The 25,453-nt window shown below is 33.7% G+C and overlaps 1 protein-coding gene across 1 annotated transcript; it reads left to right on the forward strand.

The window, feature by feature from the left end:
• The first annotated feature begins 1,426 nt into the window (after window positions 1–1,426).
• On the forward strand, window positions 1,427–25,163 carry LOC128546512 (homeobox protein MSH-B-like). Its single transcript, XM_053517108.1, has 3 exons — window positions 1,427–2,049; window positions 17,964–18,133; window positions 22,967–25,163. Exons 1-3 carry the CDS (start codon window positions 1,524–1,526, stop codon window positions 23,225–23,227), a joined length of 957 nt encoding a protein of 318 aa, XP_053373083.1. The 5' UTR covers window positions 1,427–1,523; the 3' UTR covers window positions 23,228–25,163.
• Window positions 25,164–25,453: the final 290 nt, after the last annotated feature.

Genomic DNA, 25,453 nt, shown 5'->3' on the forward strand with positions numbered 1-25,453 from the left:
ATGTATAATCTTTGTGACGCATGGTAATTCTTTTAAAACATAGTTATTGTTATATTACGTTTTTTAAGACTTCTTTAATTTGAGACATGTTTGTCGAGAAAATTTAAGTAATTCTGATATGTGTATTTTTGTATAAATGTTAAATTATAAATTGACTGTATGAGTGTGTGTATGTGTGAATGTATATCAGTTGAAGGCCATACTGGAAATAAATTGTATAATATCTGTATTTGTACACTTAGTATGTCACCCTCAGAAAATAAGTTATTATTTTTATTATTAATTGACAAGTAAAGTAAGGGCAAATGCCCAATCTGCTTTTCTCAACTTTGCAAAGTGAGTGTCCTTTTTTCAAACAGGGAAATACTTACTAATGCTTTACTTAGATTTTTACCTAATTATGAATTACTTCATATGAAATGTATTCATTATTACTAAAAAATTTAGTAGCTTTTAAATTTACTTTATTTATTAAATTTATATTGTGTTTTGACTTTGCAATTCTATGATACAAAGAAAAAATAAACGTAATTAACGTCTAGATTTAAATTTCATTAAATAGCCCAGACTCATTAAGTCACAGAAAGTTTTCATATTTGTCTCCCAACATATGGAAACATTATCGCAGTTTAAATAATAAAACCATCTGAAAGCCAGTGAGTGGACATTTTCAGACAAGACTAAACCAAAACCAATTTATTACAGGTTTCTGCATTAAAATGCACAATTTGTACTACAGGTTGTGGTAAAAATATATATTTAAATGTTTGGTAACAAGTACATATTTTCATTAACAAAATTTATTTTCAATCATGTACATTTTAAGGGGAGCTGTATAAATGTATCTAACTTACCAAATTATGAAACAATTGACAAGTAAAGTAAAGGCGAATACCCACTCTGCTTTTCTCATCTTTGCAAAGTGCGTGTCATTTTTTTCAAATAGGGAAATACTTACTAATGCTTTACTTAGAGTTTTAACTAATTATGAATTACTTTCATAAGAAATGTATTCGTTATTACTAAAAAATGATTTAGACTTATCGCTTTTAATTTTACTTTTTTTATTAAATTTATATTTTATGTGTTTTGACTTTGTAATTCTATGATACAGAGAAAAAATAAACGTATTAAACGTCTAGATTTAAATATCATTAAATAGCCCAGACTCATTAAGTAACAGAAAGTTTTCATATTTGTCTCCCAACATATGGAAACATTATCGCAGTTTAAATAATAAAACCATCTGAAAGTCAGTGAGTGGACATCGAACAATTATATGTCCCGCCTACCGCGCTTAGCATCCAATTGTCGCTAGCAGGTAACCAGGTAACGATTTAATAATGATAGCTGGGGTTTTCAAGTCTTCTATGAAACATTAAAGACTCTGAGACATTCAATAATTATCACAGCATTTGACGTTCAGCTTAGGCTTACTACTACGGCTAATGAATTTTGACGCTGGCAAAAACTTTGTTATTTTAAGACACTTTTTTTCAACGAAGACTTTTTTGTTTTAAGGGATGTTAACATCGTATTTTGGTAGATATCAGGCATATTATATGTTACCTAGTCAGTATCATACGATGGGAAGAACATTCGGTCCGGATTTAATTATACCGACCGTCCAACGCCAGCATTTTTATAATCCGCAAGAGCAAAGCGTATTTTATCCTGATCCAAATCATCTGCATCATAATCAACAAGAGCAACAGCAGCAGCAGCAGTCACAAAAAGAGGAACTTGGAAAGGCGAACACCCTAGAAAGAAAACAAACCAAAGAAAAATCGGAAAGGGAACATTTTAGACAAGGACAGAACAACTCTGAAATAAAATTTTCTATTGAAAGAATTCTTTCAAGCGAAGGTACTGGTAACTGCAGGGAAAACTTAAAAGAAAAGATAAAAGAAAAAAATGAAGAGGATGATGACGATGATGAAGAAGAAGCCGAATGTAACACTGAAGATATTAAGTCAGAGATGGACACAGAGGAATCGGTACATTATGAGTGGCTTCATTGTACAAGATACAAACCACCAAAACTGCAACGTAAGTTCTTTTGATATTTATTGTTGTTTTATGTAAAGTGAAATCTAACTACATGAATACATGAATTTGTAATGGTCCTGAATATAGTTTAAAGATGAATCGGCGAGAATTTACTAATATTTATCTTCCCATCATACGACCATACCATACATTTCTATATTGGTCAGTGAAATTGAGAACGAATTCACATGTTTACAAAGAAGTAAATGCTCATGATCTATAAAAATATCCTGACGTGAATAGTGTTATAGTCGTTTCGCCGCACTGTAGAGAAGTAAACATTAAATGAAAATGTCACTAAACTTGTTCCGTATAATACGTATGGAATCCCGGTGCGTGGTGCTGTTTGCTATTTGCTATTTGCTTTCTGAGTTTTGCTTTTTTGCATTTATGTTTGGCCTCTTGCGTTTTGCTATTTGTCTTTTGCTAGTTTTTTAATATATGCCTATAGCTATAAATAATAAAATCTGTAAAAAGATCCTTTGGAAGCAAAGAATGCAACCAAGAATAATAATAGCGGATTCGGTTTGACTGAGTCTGTTCATGAGATGTAATAAAATGTGCAACACCTCTCAGGCCCCCTTTAGCACCGGCTTATGCGGGACTCTATTACACATATGTTGAATGGATTCCATGATCCAAAAGGACCAGAAAGTATAACAACACAAGGTATCAACGTAAAGCATCTTTAAAAAAATAAAATCGGTAATATTTTGAATTTCAATAGCAGTGAGATCGGCTGCATTTTACGAAATCCCTATACAATATGTTTTATTCTTTTAGCGTTTTGATTTTTGGTATTTTTGCGTCTTGATTCTTGCTTTTTGTGTTTTGTGTTTTGCTTCATGGTTTTTGCTTTTTGCGTGTTGCTTTTTGTGCATTTTGGGTGTAGTAACATGTACATAACTGCGTGATATGGAATCCCGGTGAAAAACGCAAAAAGCTAAAAGCATGTCGCACCGGGATTCCATAAATACGGGATATATTTGAACTCATATCCAGTTGAATGTTATTATAGACTCGCATATCCGTATTGAACAGAACAACATTATTTATTTATTTATTTTGTTCGGTTTAACGTCGCATCGGCACAATTATAGGTCATATGGCGACTTTCCAGCTTTGATGGTGGAGGAAGACCCAAGGTGTCCCTCCGTGCATTATTTCATCACGAGAGGGCACTTGGGTAGAACCATCGACCTTCTGTAAGCCAGCTGAATGGCTTCCTCACATGAAGAATTCAACGCCCCGAGTGAGGCTCGAATCCAGAGAACAACATTATGTTAAATAAACTAGCGATATATAAGCGAAGTGAAATGGTATAATCCCACTTGCAGTTTATATCTATGTACATTGCTTAAATTGAAGTACCGACTTTAATAACAGACAATGTTTTTAAAGAACCTTAATTATCTAATACATATTTTCATTTATTTAAATGTCGGTGATATAACTGGATATTTTATGTTGAGGAATATTCTTAAAATAGTAAAAATTCATTCTATGAAATTTATCAAAATACAATTTCAAATCTTTTTACGGAAGTGCTAAATTAGGCAATTTCATTGTTGCAACACTCTGTCTACCGAACGGTATTTACTTGTATGTTCAGATGAAACAGACAAAAGTTAAGTAACTAAAAAAGTTCAATTAATTAAATTCATACTCCAGGTATAGCGCTTTTCATCATCGTTTCTTCTGTGTGGTCGTCGAAAATATTAGTTGCGATAACTTAATAATCAATACAACTAGTTATTGCAAAAAAGTCGAATTTTTATTCAGTTATAAGCCGTCACTGATTCAGTATATACTAGCTAGTTCTCATGATTTAGTTAAATCTTTGATAAAAACTTTAATTGGTGCCTTAAACATTTAGTTTCATAGCGCTTCTGTATTCAAGACTATCTGAACACAAGGTCAGTAGAAGTTACCAGTACGAAGTAATATCCTTTTTTTCATGTTTTGAGTTTTTTTTTATAGTGTGGTCTTTCCTAAACTTCTTATTCATATGAATCTGTCACCTGAATTGCAGGATAAAACGTCAAGTTATTCATATCTGTAGTCAGTGTCACCCGGGAACAAGAGCGGGGTTAAATCGATCGATTGAAACCCAAACAGGTCGCTCCAAGGCGGAAACCCCGCCTCGTTTATATGGATCTGTGTAGTGTTTTCTGATAAATGTTTATTGTTGTTCAACAATTAGTGTGTTCCGTGTTTGTTGGTTTGAGGGTTTGTAGTATTCCTGGGAAGGTCAAATATATTGTAGATGGCGTTTCCTGGGATTCCGTGTTTTTTCTTCTTATTCTTTACAAAATTTAAATCAGACTTAAAATGAACTGCTTCACTAAATTTACCTTTCTACATATGAAAAAATGAGCCGTGCCATGAGAAAACCAACATTGTGGGTTTGCGACCAGCAAGGATCCAGACCAGCCTGCGCATCCGCGCAGTCTGGTCAGGATCCATGCTGTTCGCTAACAGTTTCTCCAATTCCAGTAGGCTTTAAAAGCGAACAGAATGGAGCCTGACCAGACTGCGCGGATGCGCAGACTGGTCTGGATCCATGCTGGTCGCAAACCCACTATGTTGGTTTTCTCATGGCACGGCTCAAATTGTATTTAAACCAAATTCACAAAGACCTATAACAAGTCCCAGTTCAAATAAAAAGTTATTACAGCTATCGCCACAAAACGCACTACTTTATGATCGGACAAAGTAAAAGTCAATTTTTCATTTATATTCAGACACTATAGAATACAATAATACGTTTTTATTTTTAACTACATACCCGAAAGTACAAACGGGACATACTCCATCTTTAATATCTGTCTGTTTCGAGGCGATTTGGTGGTACAGCGTATCTGAACTCTGCGAGAACTGGTTTCATTTTTATAAAAGTAAAATTGTGGTATTATACCGCTCGTTGATAAATATTGTTATAAAATCTCATTTTTTCTTTTCTCTCAACATGTATATTTTCCAGTCCAGTACTGTTCAAATTTTCAAAGTTTACTTTTACAGATAATTTTGATAACAGAGTGCCAGTATGAGCTTGCACAATTATCTTCTTCCAAAATATTTGTTATTCTATACTGCTAGAGTTTACAATTTCTGCCAGAAATCAAAATTCTTAAACTCAAAACATGCTCAAAATTCATGTAAGAAAAGCATAGATATAATGACATGTCATTTGCAGCATAAAATTTGCATTGTCACAAGTTTTGATTGCTCTTGCATTTCGTCCGGCGTTGGTCGAACAAATTATGTACCATTTACCGCAGATTTATTTTTATATTGTTATGAAAAACTTTTAATTTGAGCATTTGTCCAAATACGCCGCTGCATTAGAACAAATCACACATCTGGATGATATTCTTTATACGGACACTTCTTTGTTTTGTCTATTTATATTCAGGAAATGCAGTTAGATAAAACTGGCAATAATTCGGATATCATTGCATCATCGCTCTATTTATGACAATACTTTACATAGTACAGTTTGTGACAAGAGAGGTAGTGATATATTTATTATTGTACATTTCCCTCTTTTGAGTAGGCAACATCTTATAGGGTATATATTTTTAATTTATACGATTTGTCAATAGAGTATTTCATAATGGACCTTATAAATTTACCGTTAACATTTTGCTAACTTTTACTATCGTATCAGCTTTCTGTATGTGTTTTGGTACATACTAATCAGGTACAAATCCACACATTCATTACTATATTGTTGCGGCATCAGAAAGCTGCGTTCTCGGAATGTGACTTTCACAATTAGATCTTCATTCTTGATTTCTTAAACGTTCTTCTCTTGTTGCTCTTTTTTTGCAAAGGCATTTAGGACTTGCATAAATGGTTCATTAAGTTCGTTCTGTGACATTGTGTCATTAAACTCAACTTGTTTGATCATTTTCATAATAATCGACTGCAAATAATACAACTATTTTTGTTCTTTTTTTATCAAACAATTTGAGTTATCTTGAAAACTGGTAAAACATTTTATAAGATGTTCGAGACCACAGAGATAATTCTCCGCGCCCACGGGCGCGGACTATTTGTGATGCCTTTTTGTGAGTGCAGTGTGCAGTGTATGTCGTAAATGAAGATTTTTTTCCTTTCGATTTGCAAAATTTCAAATTTTTATTTTAAATGTCTGATCTGTCCAATAATATGACATCAAACAATACAAACGAGAAAAATAAGTTTCACTAGAAAAAAGAAGCAGGAAAGAAATCAAAGTGCAGAAAAGAAAGAAATTTGTGTCGGACATCACTTTGAAAATTCCTTTCGTTTTAGTTTGATGAATGCACCAGATTGCACCAAAAAGAAGGTTACCTTTTTCGTGGAATTTTATTTTCTATTTTATTTCAAATATTGATTTATTATATTGTTGGCATTATCTTTTATTCCAACGGAATTCCGGATACTGCTTTTTAAAGATAATTTATGCTAATTTTTAAACATTTTTATTGTGTTACTTTTATTGGTACTGTATATAAGTAAGTTATATACAATTACTTCTGTATGAAAAAAGTCAGTAAAATCTTTGTGCAGGTATAAAATATATAAAATTTCAATTTCCAAGGAAAACCAGCAGTACACCTCTGAGTTTTTTTTCAATAATTTTAATTTTTCACTGCAAGCGCTTTCAATTGTACATATATTCAGGCCTGAAGTTTCACGCCCCTAGGCGAGATAAAATGATGTTTGTTGTGTTTCATTCATTGTACATCTTAGTCCTTCCTCATCATTTAACTTGAAAGTATCATATAGAGTCCACATTCCTGATCAGACATTTATCAGAATAATGGTCTTGATAACATCTGAGCTAAGTTTCGGATGAACAACTATGTAAATCTGAATTTAAGCACAATATTGTGTATACAATACATTTCATTCCATGTACCAAAACTTAGAAGTCAATTTCGCATATGGGTCATGATAGACAATAATTAGGTCACTAAATACAACAATAAAAGTCCTGCTCACACTGTAAAGACAATGTTTTTCTCCAACATTCATAAAACCCCATCAGAATGTCTGTTTGCCTAGGCTCTACAACAAAGGCACAAGTATCGTTATATCATCTCCTGTTCTATCAGTATTACATACACTGCTTTGTTTGGCGCGGGGTTTCCTTTTGCTGCATCTTGCAGCAACTTTCGTACTTGTAACCAATGGAAATGGGAAGATTCGATCATCTTTGAGAAATTCAGTAACATAACCGGTTTCAAAGTACAGGAAGGTCCTTTCATAATATTTAAAAAAAATTATTGTAATGCTGTAACCTGCAAAACTTTTAATTAAACGTAGTTGAATGAATAGTTGGCATATTCATATTTTATGAAAGCTGACGCAAAGACTTTAAATCAAAACAGCAAAATGAATGGCTAGAATCCATTTCATATATGATTGAAACGTTAATAGAAAAAGAACGAAGGTTATTTCTTCTTACGAAAACATTATAAGATAAAATTCTGATCTACCAATCTGTACAGAAACAAAAACGCTCTGATTTCCCGAAAAAAAATTACATACTGTATCTTGTCTCTCTAAACGTTAAAAGTACATTATTTGTTATTTAGTTTTACACTATTATATTGACCCAAGACTGAGTCAAGAGAGGAAGTAACTATACAAATGTACACCTTGTGCCATTTTATCATCATTCTACAGGAAAATATTTCTAAGACATTATATTCCTCGTTTAACTTTTCCCCTCATACAACAAATACAATTTCAACGCAACTTAACTGGAAAGAAACACTAAAGAAATGAAGAAATAATGTGCTAATAATGATGAAAAACAGTTACTTTGGCAAACTTATTACATTTTTATCATGCGAACGTCAGTATTTCGACCGACAACTTAAATTCAATTTTGTTTACTATTTTCAAAGTCAAAGGCTTGAGAAGACTGGTGAAGGCGGGTTTTGGCAATGATTGTGTACCTTTATATTACTCGCTGATAGTTGGGGTTAATAAAATCTATAAAGAGATCCTTTGGAAGCATAAAATGCAAACAAGTAAAATAATTGTAGACTCGGTTTGATTTAGTCTGTTCATGAGAGGTACTGGAAAGTGCAACACCCCAACGTCCTCTAGCACCGGCTTAAGCGGATTTCTATCACATAGATTGAGTTGAGTCCATGTTGCTTGGTTGCGTTCTAGGCTTCCGAAGGATCGCCTTATAGTTATTTTCAGATTGTATTCGTGTTGATATGTACAAGTGTTGAACCGCTGTGTACATGTATATATTTACACGTACTCCATATGTCCATGTGGGCGCTGCGATCTCTGAATGTGGCTTTCCCTGATGAAATTTTGTCTTTGTTTCAATGGTTCGATATTTCTTGCTGCAATAAATTTAAGGATATTATTAATTTTAGTGTAAATAGGCCTAGGGAAAATAATGGTAATGACAGAAAATAAAATTTCAAATGGTATCATATGTTTTGAATTAATTGTAACAAAAGTAAAGATAAATTGCCTTTGAAATATGATTTTGTCATTGAAAACAAAATTGAGACTAAATAAAAATCGAAGGAGCGGCTAGTCAAATTTTGATTATTTTGAGAATTATTATAGTAATAGCTCTGTCTTTAAAATGAAATATCAAATTATAATAGTGATGTAATATGTTTGTTAACTTGAAATTGATCTATTCGTAATAATACGATGCAAGTAATATTATTTCTACTGTTTTAGAGTCAAATTATCCATATAGACTATGACGTCTGTACAAGTACGCTTTGACAATGTACTTTGCCAGTGTGCGAGGTTTGTTATTAATCAAATAAATCAATTTTCCAGAATCAGTCTTTGAGTCGAAGTCAATTGTACCACATAGTTCACTAAAATATTCACGACGTATGTGTCTATAGAAAGAGCAGCATATCACAAAATGTGTCTCGTTTTCGATACAGTGGTCATTACAGAAACGACATATTCTGTCTTCTACCCTTTCCCCGATGTACCGACCAGTCTCAATACGTAGTGGTAGAATACCACATCTTAGTTGGGCGAGAAGGGATCGTTCATTTCTTTTCAGATTTAATTTAACATAATTTTCTGTCTCAAAATCTGTTTTGAATGAAACATAAGTTCTCAATTTAGACACACTCTCAATACCGTTTTTCCATATACAACTGTAATAATGATTTATCTTTGAGAGTGCTAAGTCTAGATTGATAACGGTTTTGTTGTTGAAAGACTCGTCAAGACCAATTAAGGATAACATTTCTTTTAAATCACTGCACCAATTATTTATACACAATCTGTAATCCATTTCAAATACATTTCTTGTCAATCGTTTCTCACTAAACGATAATAGTCTGTTTCAATAACGGATAATATTAATCCACCGTCTATAGTTTCCCGGAAACCATGCGACGTCTCCTGTGATGGCAAGTACAGGTGCGAAACGATGGACACCTAGAAAATATCTGATTGCCCGATGTTGAATGTTTTCGAGACATTGAAATTTCCGGTATCCCCAAGCGCTCGTCTTCAGATTTTGCCAATAAAACAATGTCGTCTGCATAAATTAATGTAGATATCTTTTCCCCTCCTATATCGAAACCAATGTTCAAATCATTAATTTCCTTCACGAGGTCGTTAATGAAGATGGAAAATAGTGTCGGGGAAAGATTGTCCCCTTGTTTTGCGCCAGACTTACAGTCAAACCACTCTGTCAGTTTGTCATTAATCCTAACAAAGGAGCTAGAATGTTGATATATGTTTCTAATAGACTTGTAAAGCTTCCCGTCAATTCCATTAAGAAGTAATTTAAAAAGCATCATTTCACGATTGATAAAGTCAAAACATTTCCGAAGGTCGATAAAGGCGGCGAAGACAGTCGAATTGTATCGAAAGTATCGAGAAAGCTAATATAGCTAATAAATGGCAGTTGTGGGCACTTACACAAAGGGTATCGAGAAAATAATGTAAATTATCGCAATAATATTTCCAGGAAACCTTCCACTATTGAAATAATCTTTTCAGAAAACTTCGCTTTATCAAGATAATTATTTTACGTATCGCGATAGCTACCTAGCTAGATATCTATCTCGTGACAGAAATATGCCACCATAGTTTGGAATATATTATTTCTAAACCAAAACTTTATGTTTTCGTGGCTTAATCCGTTTCGTTTAAGCAAGGAGTCATACTACTGAAATCCTTTGACGTCATTAATGATGTCATTAGTGAAGCAGTCGTGTTCAGGTTGGGAAAATCACGTAGAACAAAATAGTACCAATATCTAAATTATGATAAAAATGTGTCTTCCGGGGCTGAATTGGGATCAGGATTTTGGGTAAAAATGGGCATGAACGTTTGGTACGTTTTTGGTAATTATATCGAGATGGTACATGACCGTTTGCTCTGATCACTCCTTGTAATATAGATAATAATGAATGAAGACATGTAAGCGATGTGCGCGGAAAGTTTCATGCTTTTAGCTTTCATTTGCATAGGAATATTTATCTTCCTTGAATAATGATTGTTACACGAGCGTGTTGCTCGGAGCATGTAATGTAAAATTTATGTTTGGGGAGTGGGGCGAACAAAAAATATGTGTAAGATTTTTCAAGCTTACAATTTCATAGAAATATCGCCACTGTGATATCAATTAGTTCTAACGAATGATGTCGTGCTATTGAATTTTGCCCTTATACACGGGTATGAAACGTTACCTGCGGCACAAAATGTGCCGCACTGAAATGAAGGAATCGCGCTTCCGACGGCGCAGGCATTGCGCAGGATGTTTACAAAAATAACGGGCAAGGTGAGTAAAATTGAATGTTTTTGGTTATTGTCGTTTTACAGTAAAAACGTTTAAGAAATCGGGAAATGCAGCGGGATGTAGTTGTGTCTTGCCAACAAATCCATGCCCAGTTTGTGAAGAAATATGTAATATTGTTATTTTGCGCGTGTTTTTCATCGGTTACAGTAACATGAAAATTACAAAAGCAGTGAATATTCCGAGTCATTTCATATCCTGCTGAAAAAGGAATGATGTATTTCTCTAGTATATTATATAAAGACATGATACCTGATCGATTGAGTTAAAATACATGTCAAGGAAAAAGCATATCCCCTCGTTCTGCTGACTTTTCAGTCCAGTGCCACAGGCATCTCGATGGTGCCGCAGACATCGTGAGAGGCGCAGTCATCTTGAATACTATTGTAGTCAGTAGTACGTGTAATTTCAACCTCCTAACATGTATTGAAGTACAAAAATATCAATAACAATGTTGTTCCTCCAGTTATTATAGTAGTAAGACAAATCTTCTCAATCCGAACTTTGTAATATAAATAGCTATTTTAAAAAGTTTGCAGTATTTTTCTCACAGATTATGGGAATGGGGCCAGGGAAATTCACGTCATTTTGTATCGATTTGGGATTCATTTTCTCCCGTAAAATAGCAATATTCAATTACTAAACATCCGATTTGTAACAATTATTAATGCTTACAATTCAAAGCAAGGTATGAAAACCAGCATCGGAGCACAAAAACTGTCATAACTTTTGTCATTTTTCAACCAATTTTAATGTTTTTGATTCAGCATCGAGTTTTATTTTCTTTACAAGTTGGGCGTACTTTTTTATTAGCGGCGAGCAGAATTTCACGCACCCCCTCCTTCCCCCCACCCCCCTCCAAAAAATAATAAAAATAAATAAATAAATGGTGAGATTCGCAGTTTTGGCATTCCGAGAAAAAGGAACGCAATAAGACAAAAAAACACACACAATAAAAACATGAAATTTCTTTCGCTCATTTCGCGCCATGTTTTTCTATAACAGTATGTCAGCATACATTTCACTGTTAATTTCATAAGTCAAGATATTCAGATACGAACGAAGAATATTTAAAACGATACTGTTCCCAAGTTTTGTGTAGAAAAGAACCAATGAAAAAATTGTCCAAAATGTCTAATTGTTCTAATTATTTCTGAAATTCTACAAAAATATTAACGTATTTTACTTACTCTTTGTCGTTCAACTATGATTTAGGTCTGGGCACTGACTGTATATACATAAACTGTTCGTCTGATCATAAGGAAAAATGATTTTCTTTCTCCTTTTAATATACACTGAATGCATGTACATCCATCTGAAAATATAATATAAACAAGATATTTAACTATAATTTCATTGCTTCTTTTCCACACAAAACTTGGGAACGATATCGTTTTAAGGAAAGTTTCATGTTTTTACGTTGTTTTTTGTCCTTTTTTTGCGTTCCTTTTCTTCGGAAAGCCAAAACAGTGATTTTTCGCCATTTTTTTCGGGGGTTGGGGCGGGGTGGAGGGGGACGAAATTCAGCTCATCGCTTATCAAAATAGTACGCTCAAATTGTAAAAAAAAAAAAACAACAAAACTTGATGTTGAAACAAAAACATCGAAATTGAAAACAAAACAAAACAAAACAAAACTTGATATTGAAACAAAAACATCAAAATTGGTTGAAAAAAATGACAAAAGTTATGACAGTTTTTATGCTCCAATGCTGGATTTCATACCTTGCTTTGAACTAAGCATCAATAATTATTACAAATGAGAATGTTTGGTAATTGAATATTGTTTTTTTAGGAGAAAATAATGCAAATTCGATACAAAATGACGTGATTTTCTCAACTGGGAGGCACCTGGTCCCATCCCCGAAAAGAGCAAGAAAAAATATTGCAAACTTCTTAAAACAGCTATTAATATTACAAAGTTCGGATTGAGAAGATTTGTCTTACACAATAACTGGAGGAACAACATTGTTATTGATATTTTTGTACTTCAACACATGTTAGAAGGTCGAAATTACACATACTACCGGCTACAATAATATTTAAGATGACTGCGCCTCTCACGATGTCTGCGGCACCATCGAGATACCTGTGGCACTGGACTGAAAAGTCGGCAGGACGAGGGGATATGCCTTTTTCTTGACATGTATTTTATCTTAATCGATCAGATATCATGTCTTTATATAATTTACTAGAGAAATACATCATTCCTTTTTCAGCAGGAGGTGAAATGACTCGGAATATTAACTGCTTTTGTAATTTTCATGTTACTGTATTCGATGAAAAACACGCGCAAAATAACAATATTACATGTTTCTTCACAAACTGGGCATGGATTTGTTGGCAAGACACAACTACATCCCGCTGCATTCCCCGATTTCAAAAAGGTTTTTACCGTAAAAAGATAATAACCAAAAACATTCAGTTTTACTCACCTTGGCCGTTATTTTTGTAAACATCCTGCGCAATGCCTGCGCCGTCGGAAGCGCGATGCCTTCATTTCAGTGCGGTACATTTTGTGCCGCAGGCAACGTTTCATACCCGTGTTATAACCAGAAAAAATCCAGTATGCATAAGAATATCACATTCCGTGGTAATAATGAGAATTATTAATGATGGGCGAACGAAGTAGCCTTCAAATTTGAATTGTATAGAAAAAAAAGACAACGTAAAAAGCCCCCTTGGAAGAATCCGCTAGTGGACTTAGCCCCGTTATATCAATAAACCCTTCGTAATAATTTATGTATGGATTGAGTTGACTTTAAAATGAAATAAGAATGCTTGTTATGTTAATGCGAATACGCAGAGGTTGATGGAAAGAGTTTTTATTAAAACACAATGAACTTTGTTATATATTATGTATTTTGGTTTCAGTACAGCTGTTGCTGGTGAATATGTAAGATATCTTACGCACATGATAGCATCGAAAAGTTTGGCTCAGAATAATGAATATGAAAGGTCAAAGATATGTTAAGAAATATCAACGGAATATGTCGGATGTTATTCCACTATGATGGTATTGGCTACCATAACTGTGTAACGAAAGTAAGATTAAATTTCTACAGAAATGGATTTGGGCATGTTTGGGAACATCAGAATTACCAGAATCCAGAATTATTTGTCAGTATGTGCAGCGATCGTCTTTGATGTAAGAAAGTTATCTTAAAAATAAATGGTTATAGCACTAAAGAACATCTTCACACCTATTGATTACTGTGCATTTGTTTGTTTGTTTTGGGTTTAACGCCGTTTTTCAACAGTATTTCAGTCATGTAACGGCGGGCAGTTAACCTAACCAGTGTTCCTGGATTCTGTACCAGTACAAACCTGTTCTCCGCAAGTAACTGCCAACTTCCCCCCATGAATCAGAGGTGGAGGACTAATGATGTCAGACACAATGTCGTTTATCAAATAGTCACAGAGAACATACGCCCAGCCCGAGGATCGAACTCGCGACCCCGCGATCCGTAGACCAACGCTCTACCTACTGAGCTAAGCGGGCGGGCTGATTACTGTGGAAAGTCGTTATTTTGGTAAAGGCACAGACAGAAGATTTCATTTAAATTACAAAAAATGTTGTTAAAAATGTGTTTCACTTGCATTTGCTGCCACTCTCCTTTTACCATGAGTAAGTTATCATGCCCACTATAATTTTGTCCGCCGGTCATCCTTAGGCGGTGCTGTTATTTTTTTTCCTGCTTATGTGTGTGTGTGCGTGTGTGTGTGTGTGTGTGTGTGTGTGTGTGTGTGTGTATCTGTACATGTTTGTCATGGGCGATGCCACACAGTGTTGTTTTTTCTTACTTGTCTGTTTATCTATGTATGTTAATACATAAAACCTTATATTGAAATCCATAAATTGAATATGATATTGTCCTCCTAAAATGAAAATATTAATAGAAATATTGCTGTTTATATATGCAATGCTTTAAAATTAAGTTTGTCTGAAATTGAGAAAGTTTAGGTTTTGCATTATTGTATGTCTTACTTATTTCATAACTGTTGTATTTGTATCTTGTAGAAGATTTAGTAAAAAAAAAACAAAAATTTTTTTATTTTATTATAGCTAGGATCTTGGTCTTGCCTTGACCTGTCTGATAGTTGAGCATAACAAATTGATCTATATTAACTCTGTCCATGTCTTTATTATTCCGTTAAGGCAAGATACATGAACAGTCTTGTATTAGCCTATATCCATCAGTTAAATATTATATAGGCCTACAAATCTATTTTCTCGAAAACAAATGTTTTTACTCACATGAATGCTATAATACAGTTAACATTTACCCGGATCACCTACAATAGTAGTTGTTGTAAATGTTCATATCTGTACACGATATGTAACATTCACACGATTTCAGTCGATTTTGTGTGGCCAGTCAATAAAAATTCGATACGTTTATTCACTCTCTATCACTGTTTATCATATTGCAGGTTACATTATAATTATTTCGTTTTCAATGTGAGCGATTTTGCACATTTAATAGTCATAAAATAACTGTCTTTTGTCGCTCCGTTTAACTGTTTAGTTCTTGTCAGAAGTCAAATGACCTATTCATGACAGTATAATTTTGTATAAGCGTCCTGCTGTCAGGGCGTCAATCCTAAAGTCGATATAATCTCACTTTAGTCGTATAGACATTTTACTCATTGTTACTGATGAAAACCCTAACCCTTCCATTATGTAAAAGATAAATAAATGAATAAATAAATAAATATATATTTTGGGCAGATATGTGTATTCCGTAGAAAACAAAAACAACAGTAGACTAAATATGGAGGTAGGGATAAGCATAAATGTACACATGCATACCGAATGAGCTTATGTTTAGCAAAACACAAAAATAATAAAAACACAGATGTAGAAAAAGGACAGAAGCATATAAACAGAAGAATATAGCAGTGCTACGCCTAAGAACGGTCAGTGGTAGTGGGGAGACTACTAGCACCAAAAAACAAAGACAAATATCAAACAGGGAATGCCACGTACCAAAAACGCAGCCTCCCCAAAACGAAACCCACAGCACGCAGACCACACCACACCACAAACACACATACACATACACATACACGCACACACACACCAAAACCTTACTCTTTAACCAACACCAGTTTCCTAAATGAAAACATTTCCTAGCCAGGCATGATGCTCTTAGAACAGACTGTTTAATAGATTATTAAGAAATTTAAGCAATCTAAATTCGGTCACATGACATCTTTTGAAATATTTACAGTAGATTTTAATAAAATATTCAGATGTTAATAGCTATTACTGTATAACTGCACAAGGTAGTTCTTAATAACTTCAGAGCCATAGGCCCGAAGGTTATTATTCACACTGAAGGCACTTATACCATAATCGCGCAGGATAATCAAGCATAAATGTCTTTAAAGCCTGAACCTAACTGAATTTAATCTGATACATTTTTACATGGAACCGGTATGTATATAAACTACGACATTGATATTAGACAAAATGGAAAACAACAGGTCGCCTAACGCTTTGAATGAGCCTGTTCACGGACGGTAGCTCCAGCCCAGGGTTGAGCTGAACTTGACAGACTGGCATGTTTTAGTGTATACAGTAACATGTTGCTAACAGTATTGTTAAGGTTTCTTCATGTGTTCTAAAAATCCACCTGTAAGTACTGCTTGTGAGCAGAACGGCGAGTCATCTTTAAATTAAATAATAAATGCATAGTCGTTGGACAGGGTTCGAATAGACGACAAAACAGCACAATTTTTGTACTTTATATAGTAATATAGGAATTAATTATATATAACTGGGCGATTTTCTCCAACTCATGTGGCAAACTATTCACCACGTACGTTCCTAAGCCAGAAAAATGTGCGAAAGACATTCGAAATGAACTCAGTACATTGTTAATATATATGGCTATATGAAATTAAATAGTCCGTCCAGGATTTAATGTAACCTTCGTTCATGTTTCTTATATTTGTTAATGAAAAATGTCATTTTTTCCTAAAATACCAATAAACCGTGTATACAGAATAAGAATTAATTACTCATAAAATTGCAATTCAATGGACAGCAATGTAATTCTAATATGTCACTTGAGAATGATAAATAGTTGTCAGACGCTCATTTGTTAAAACACGGATTGACTTGAAAAAGACTGTTAACAAAAGACATTTTTCCTTTTGTACTAGTAATGTCACCCAGCTAAGACTAAAAGAGTCTTTTGATTCAGCGTATTAATATATGTCAGGTTTTTCAACCTCCTTTCATGTAAATTTTGTTTAAAACAATTACTCGTGATATATCACTGGACTTCCATATACTTAATCAAGTCTTATAATAAAACTCGTCTGAACGACAAACAATATGATTTCGATTCTAATACGATAACAAGGATTATCATCTACATACTTGACAAAATCCACCAAACATTTGCCTTTTTTTTGTTTGGTTTCTTTTCCAGCTCGCCATTATGACGTTTGAAACTGTGACTTACTAACAGAGATTTTGTTGCTTATTAACATACAGTTTAAGTCTTCTTTCTTTTTCATTCAATAATTTGTCGTTGATTAAATCATTGTTTAGAAACCAGATGCAAAGGAATCATGACGGCAGTGATTTTACTCAACAGCAGATCACTGCTTGCGATATATTATTTTATCTCGCTATCAAGGATTATCATCTACATCTTTGGAGCTATTAACAAATTGCTGCCTCTCTTTTCCAGCGCACCGCTTGTTTTGTTAAGTACGGATATATCGGGTCGTGTTAGAATTAATACGTATATTTCTTTATTTCCTCTATTGACGAATAAATCGGACCGTGTTAGAATACACAGGAAAATAAATGGGGTCGTGATAGAATGCTTTTTTACTTTTGTTCTTATATCAACAGTATTGCAACAGAGCGGACTAAATTGTGGAAATATAATAACTGGGTGTTTTTTTTTAATTCCTCTAGAATTTATGTACAGGATTTTGATATAACTAGTGTTGTTAAAATAATTGCACTTCCATATCATTTTACTTATCATTTATTCATTTTACGTGATAGAAACATATTGTTTACAGCAAATTTTAGACTAAAAGTGGCAAAGTTTTAAAAATTCTGTTTATTTTTGTTTAATCAGGTACAAGAAAAAAGGAAAACAGCAAAAAACGGAAGTTAGGTCGGAATCCACGTGTTCCTTTTACACAGCACCAAGTCGTCGGACTGGAACGGAAGTTTAGTCGTACGCATTATCTTAGCAGCATGGATGTAGCAGAACTTTCCTCGGCTCTTAACCTCACAGAAACTAGGGTATGAATTATAAAAGATTAAAATGAGCCACACCAGGAGAAAACCAACACAGTGTATTTGCCGTTCGTTCGCTTTCGAAGCCTATTGCAATTGGAGAAACCGTTAGCGAACAGCATGGATCCTGCAGGCTGGTCTGAATCCATGCTAGTCACAAATGCACTTTGTTGGTTTTCTCATGGTGTGGCTCAAATCATTATAGCGAGAAAAGCCGAGAACAGAAATGGTTTAAGATATTATGAAAACCTGTACTTAATTTCTACTTATTGCAATAGATTATACATTCCAATGAATATTTTTTTTTAATGAATAACATAAGGCAAATAAAGACTACAATAACAGCCACACAAAGTTTCAAAAAATATTTTGTTTTCTTGAAACCTATTGAGTTAGATAACAATAACTTTCTTCAACATTGAATTTTTTAAGATATTTTCTCATTGCGGAAAAAAACCCACCTTTTTAGTCATGTATCGGAGTAATAACAAAGGCTAGAATTAAAAAGTCTGCGAGACAATATGCTGTTTCAAGTTTTTAAATTGACATATCACGTCATGTTATTGTGTTATCGAATTACCGTCTAGACAGTAATTTTATAGGTCTTTTACAAAAGTTCAATTTCAGAAACAGTTAAAATAAACTTTAAAGAATTGCTGCAAAAGTCAAAATCTACAGCATAAACAATATAATGCATACATTGCTTCTCTTGTTTTATTAGATAATGCTGGTAGCAGTCATACAGAAATGTAAGACATTTCCAAAACTATAGATTTGCGTGATTTTAAAATATAACAACAAAGATAGAAACCCGTAAATATTTAGCGAACACAAGTACATTTAGCGTTATACGCAATTTTCAGGCTTTCTACTTGCATCGGCTAATACAAACACAGAAACGAAAAGATATGACATTTCATTATGGCAATTACACATATACCAGTACGACTAGTAGGTATTTCAGTAAAAGAGAATTTTCAAATACTTTATCAAGACATGTTGTTGATGAAAAGATATAATCAATGTCATACAGTGGTTGGTACTTACAGAAACTTTCAACTTTTTATTCGTAAAAAGCTATCACATACTGCATTTACTTTTGCAGACGAGAAAATGCATCGGTAAACGCCTTTAGATATTAAAACGGACGATAAGATATTCCGACAGAAACGTGGCCGTTTTGTTAAAACAAAAAATATTTACGACCTTTGATTTTTTTCAGCTTGATGACCTGAGGTTGAATATTGAATTTAGCCTATTAATACATTGTCACTAACAGACTACGTTTTCCAAGACTTATTCACAGCTACTAAAAGTTCCAGCGGCCAAAACAGTATAAACCTAAATATTTTATTTTCAAGAAAGTTAAGAAATGCAGGTCCTTGATTTAATTGATTTAGTTTTAAAGCTAATACTTCAAACATTAATATACACTGTGACTGAGACATATTAACAGAAATGACGTATGGCTCTCTACGTATGTTGAAATTATTTTAAGAGAAATTGAAGACAAAACAATCTTTTAATCTCCAAACAATGGCTGGTGACACAACACTAGATGTTCTGTATATTTTGATTTACATCGGAAAGACTAATTAATTTTCCTATTCAATGTTTCCGTATTTCTGGTATACATCCATCATAAGTTTGTTATGAAGGTATTCTGTATTAATAATGAAATAATATAAGTTATAATTTAAACTGTGTTGTAAGATAAAAAAACTAATTAATTAAGTTCTCTGCTTTTTAATACGCGTGATAAGTTATTTGGCATTTAATGAATATATCTCGTAATATAATGAGGCTCTATAAGCAAGGTAAAGCCGTTATTCATAGTTCGTTCAAAAGACGTACTTTCCTAATCAAGGTAAATGATATAAGTACTAAGGTCTGCTGAGACGCAAGTTGGTCACATATATATAAAGTTTTAGTTTAATAAGTCAAATTCAAAAGAGGTAAATTTGATATAAATTCAGTAAACACAAAAATCTGCTTTTTTTCAGATTAGTTTTCATGATTTATATTCTAAGGCTGACCGAAAGCCATTTACCGTTTTAGGGAATTAGCTAGACGTTTATGCAGTTGTTGAAATTTTGGGAAGAAAGTTAACTACATTTTTAATGTTTATTGTGACAATTCATTTATATACGTATCAAAACACTGACTTGGAAAGATGTAAGAGCTATGCGCTAGGTAATTTATTAATTTTGATTTCTTTGTTGCATCCATTCTTAATTATTCAAATGAAGTTTGAGGATTTTTTTGAGAGCGGAAACCAGGTTCGTCATAGTAAAAAAAAAAACTATGGTATGCGGGAATGCAGGCAGAAAGACAATCGGTTAAGTGAACACTCTATCAGGAAACCTTGTTCCATAGAAACTTTTTAAACAGTTATTTGTTCAATAAGCTCAAATAAATTATAACAGAAATATATAAGTTTTTTCTTTTAAAAAATGTTAATGAAAGCGTAGCCTTAAATGAAATAAAAGTGGGTTCAAGTACGAATTATGTAATTTCTGATGCACCGGCAATATATGCGAAAGTCATTCAGTTCAATGTTTTAGTTCGAAATAATTTCGAAAAAAGCACGCATCTTTATAATGAAATATGATCTTGGAACTAGTTACTATGTCTGTCTGTCATTTGCAAAAGATTGACTACATATGCTCGTCACGTACTGCTAAAAAGCGCAAATCCCTATGAACACTGTTAGCCGAAAAAGTTTTAATCTTAGACCACCTTCTCTAGCTAGAAAATAACAACACTGCTACCGTAGCTTGATATGTCAAAAAAGGCTCAGGTGCAGAGAATAAAAGAATGTAAAATTAGTTTATAGGAAAAAATATTCAAGCATGCCAATTTAGCGTCCTACGTTTTACGAAGAAATTGCTTCAAGGCTCCTCAGTCAACTCAATTAATTGTTTGGGTTATTGCTTTGATTTCTGTAACGCGTGTGATATTCAAGAATCGAATATTAGAACAAAAACGTTTCACGATCTTAAGACGAGATTTCAATTGAATATTTCTCTACAATAACTCAATACTAAGTTATTTTCGGAGTATCAGTTGACAGTATTTCCCAGGTTAATCAGTATTTGATTATAGGCATGAATTGTCTTTATGGGCTTAAATTCATTACAAAAAACGGCTAAGTTTCCTATACAATCCCATTTCATTGTCGCTTAATAGCATTTTATTCTCTTGCTTTATTCAGCTATTTGATAATATACATCCTTAAAACAGATGCTCTTCATAATTCTGCTAATCATCTGTTTAAATTGAATTATTTTTCCTTCGTTTGAAGCAGCCATCCACCGCGGTTTAAATTGTCTGCAATTCAAGAGCTGAACTAATATAGAAATGAGATGAATTGTAATCTTATATTATCTTGGTACCTGTTTCAATCTAACATTTGTACTACGTGTGGTAATCAGAATAAGGGGCATATAACTCGCAGAGACACCAGGTTTAAATCTCCCTTTCGATGGCCAAGTGATAGAGCGTCCGCTTCGAGTGCGGATGACTTCTATCCCCGGTCGCGTCATACCAAAAAAATGTAAGAAGATCCTTTGGAAGCGTAAAAGGCAGCCAAGCAAATTAATAGCAGACTCAGTTTGACTGAGTCTGTTCATGACGTGAAAAATGGTATCCATAGCTCCCTTGCTTGGCGCTCAGCAGTAGAGTGAAATTGGCTTCTGTTGAATCATACCCTCGCGGAGGTGAATTTCAAGAAGACTGTTATGTCGAGAGTAATTAATATAAGAGTTGTATAACTTGCTTTTCAATCGACCTTATAAATCAGTATAAACTAAAACTCCCTTTCCAATTAGAATAATTGTCTTCTCTTGACAGCTTTGACTTGGTAAAACAACTACATAGAGAGCTTAGATTGACCTTCCGTCTTAACTTAATTGTGTTCGAATATTGCATGGAGAATATAGAATAAACTCCAAATACTTATGGATTAATTAAACATAAACCATTTGAGACTATGCAACAAACCAGGACCAAACTCGACCAAATATGGTTTAGCGACAAAACTCCTGGAGACGGAAATTTACCGAGAAAAAACGGGTTTTACTAATAAAACTAAGTAACTCTAGCTTTTGCTATGACTGTGATATTGCATCATTCACAGTTTTAAATGGGTTCTTTTTACATTTTCAATATAGGGCATGTGTTGTTCAACAGATTGAGAAAGTTCCGACGATATTTGATATCTTGGAAGAACACTTGGTACTTTAAAGAAAATTATAGCTTTCTTCGTTATGTCTAATTTCTAAAATAAAATGAAACCGCATGCAGAAGGTGTCAAATTTTATATTTCGGCAATATCAAGACTGGGATAATTTGATGGAGCTATAACGGCCATTTTAATCTCATCTTTGCGTTGAGAGTTTTTCAAATTCTAATTAAATGCCTATTATTATGAAATTATAATCCCCGTTCAACTCGTGGAGAAATGTCTTTGGTGTCTAGTGACATGTTTATAGCCAAATATCACTGAGCAAGGTGATAATTAGGAATAATAAGAGGCCGGGAGTCTGCCCGAGGGCGGGCCATATAAGAACGGTTAAACGGCTGAACAGAAGGGGCACGTCAAAATAAACGCATCGCTCTCATGGTAAAATACAGAGTAAAATTAGCAAATCACTGCTTATAACAAATTGATGTAGTTCAGGTTGAATTACTCTTCATTGTTACGGTTCATTTTGCCCAGCACGATCTAATAAACAAGCCCCGTAAGATACAAAAAATTAATATTCAGTCTAAATCTAAGTATACCCATTTTCGATAATAATGCTAAATCAATGAATCAGTCTATCGTTCTTGTTTCAGGTGAAAATATGGTTTCAAAATCGTCGCGCTCGTGAAAGAAGAAATAACCACACAAAACAAACACAAGGTCAAGGATCTGAACAAGGAGATGGTTCTGATTCCAAATTTATGTTTGCGCCTTCTACATCCTGTTTTGGGCCTTCTATGGTTGTGTCTAATCCCGATTCTTCGCAGAGGTCCTTGCAACAATTACAAGAGGCAATCCAGCACTGCTCTGCATTTGCACCGATGCCTTATAGACATAATTCAAGTGGAACATGAATGTTGCCTTTAGCGTAATGGTACATGTGTCTGCTCTCTCTCTCTATATATATGTTTATGAAATACCTTATGCTTTAAACTCGTGGTATCAAGAATCACGTAAAATAAAAGTACTGGTTTTATGCTGTATTTTGTTTCCGGTTTTCAAAATAGGCAGAAATGAGTGAAAACAACAAGACAGTGTTATCGGAGCAAACTATTGACCTATCTTCCCATACATGTGCCCATTCTTCGCCGGGAAAGTCCACAACTTTTAGGATAGAATCAATCGCTAAATATCGTCTTGGGGCCCATGGTATGCTTCTTTTGCGGAAATCAATATATCGAATGACTTCAGACATGTTGCATTCTGTCATCATAAGAACATTCACCTCACTCGGGAATCAGACTAGCTATCTTTCAATTAATAGTCTTTGTTACCCAACGAACTGACCGATTATAAGTCAAAGTGAACTTGTTGTCTTTTCACTTTTCAAATTCCCGCTACTTAAACGCACTCAGCAACAATAACAATGCAATTAAAAAGCAATGACAATTAGGCACGGTATGTAAGTACCCATGTTAATATGAAACAAAGAAAGTCTCACGAACCGTATGCTCAGGAGAATTATCAAGGACCCGACGAAACATATTTTTTATCATAAGAAAGCATGTCATTTCGTAAGTGCATATTAAATAAATCATCACATTTATTTATATACATACAGCAATAGTAACAAATGTGCGTTTTGCTGTTTGATTATGTATAGTTTTATTACGGCATAATTAGTTACTAAATATAAGGTATTAAGGTACTTAAATCATTTAAAGTGATATACATACATATTTATGTTTTGTGTGCCGTGCAGAACTTTTTAGTGTACTTATATTTGTCGTTCAAATTTTGTAGTCTTTATAAATATGTGAATAACACATATAATTCTTTACGAAAGTAGGACGACTGATCTATATATACTTATCGCCACATTATCAATTTATTTACTATCTTTATCATTTCGTTTTTACACAACTCCTAAATTTTATGTATAAAGTTAAGGTCCTATCTTGACGGATCTTGTCATACTAGTATCTGTAAGCATTCACTTGTAACTGTAAGGTGTATTAAAATAATATGAGCCGTGCCATGAGAAAACCAACATAGTGGGTATGCGACCAGCAAGGATCCATGCTGTTCGCTAACGGTTTCTCTAATTGTAATAGGCTTTGAAAGCGAACAGCATGGATCCTGACCAGACTGCGCGGATGCGCAGGCTGGTCTGGATCCATGCTGGTCGCAAAGCCACTATGTTGGTTTTCCCATGGCACGGCTCATTTGAATGTAATATCTGTTTCATATTATTGTACTTACCATAATGTATGCATTATGCAGTCCTCTCAAAGGTAAGACAATATAAAAGAGGTCTTTTAAAGTTCAAGAGATTTTACATAATATGTGCATAGAAATGATGAACGTATCAAACCGAGAACTTCAGTGAGTGTCCTTGAATTTCATTCTGTATTTGAAAAGAAATCAACAAGAATTTATTGAAGAATGAAAAAGACTTTTGAAACATGTGCATATTTTTAAACTATTCAAACGCACATGTAATTGTGAGAGTATTCTTTTAAAAGTAATAGTATATAGTAAAAACTGACGGTTGATCAGAGTGTTGTACAGTAAATCAGGTTTTTTTTTGTCACAAGAAAGAACTCCGTTCAGTTTAGGAATTCTCAAACACAGGTGTGGCCAGTAAGCATTAAATTTGGTTCCGTACCATATAGACTATAATATATTGCAATGAAATGTTATAAAGAGTTGTGCGTAAATAACTGATTTAAATCACATATCTTTTGTTGATATACTTGTTTTAAATAATGATTATGTTGAAAAAATATGTTTTATGTCATGATTTATCGTTTGTCGTATTGGTCTGTATCTTCACATGTCATATATAATATTCCCATATTTTGAAAGAATAAAGTTTCGTTGACCAATTACCGTGTCTTCATTAAATTTACGAATGCATTTAGATACTGTTTCAGTTTTTCCTGTCTGTTTCATCTATCTATAATGTTTTCACTGTTTACCCTATGGGCTGGTTTGTCATTCAATTTGCGCAGTACCAGGATGTTATACAGGGCGAGCGGATTAATTTCATTACAATGCTGTAATGCATTCTTTGTACTTATTTTGTGTTCACTATTTATATTTTGCTTATACTACTGATTTCAAAGCGTTGTGTCGTT

The sequence above is a fragment of the Mercenaria mercenaria genome, chromosome 1, assembly GCF_021730395.1.
Source record: "Mercenaria mercenaria strain notata chromosome 1, MADL_Memer_1, whole genome shotgun sequence".
Classification (NCBI taxonomy): domain Eukaryota; kingdom Metazoa; phylum Mollusca; class Bivalvia; order Venerida; family Veneridae; genus Mercenaria; species Mercenaria mercenaria.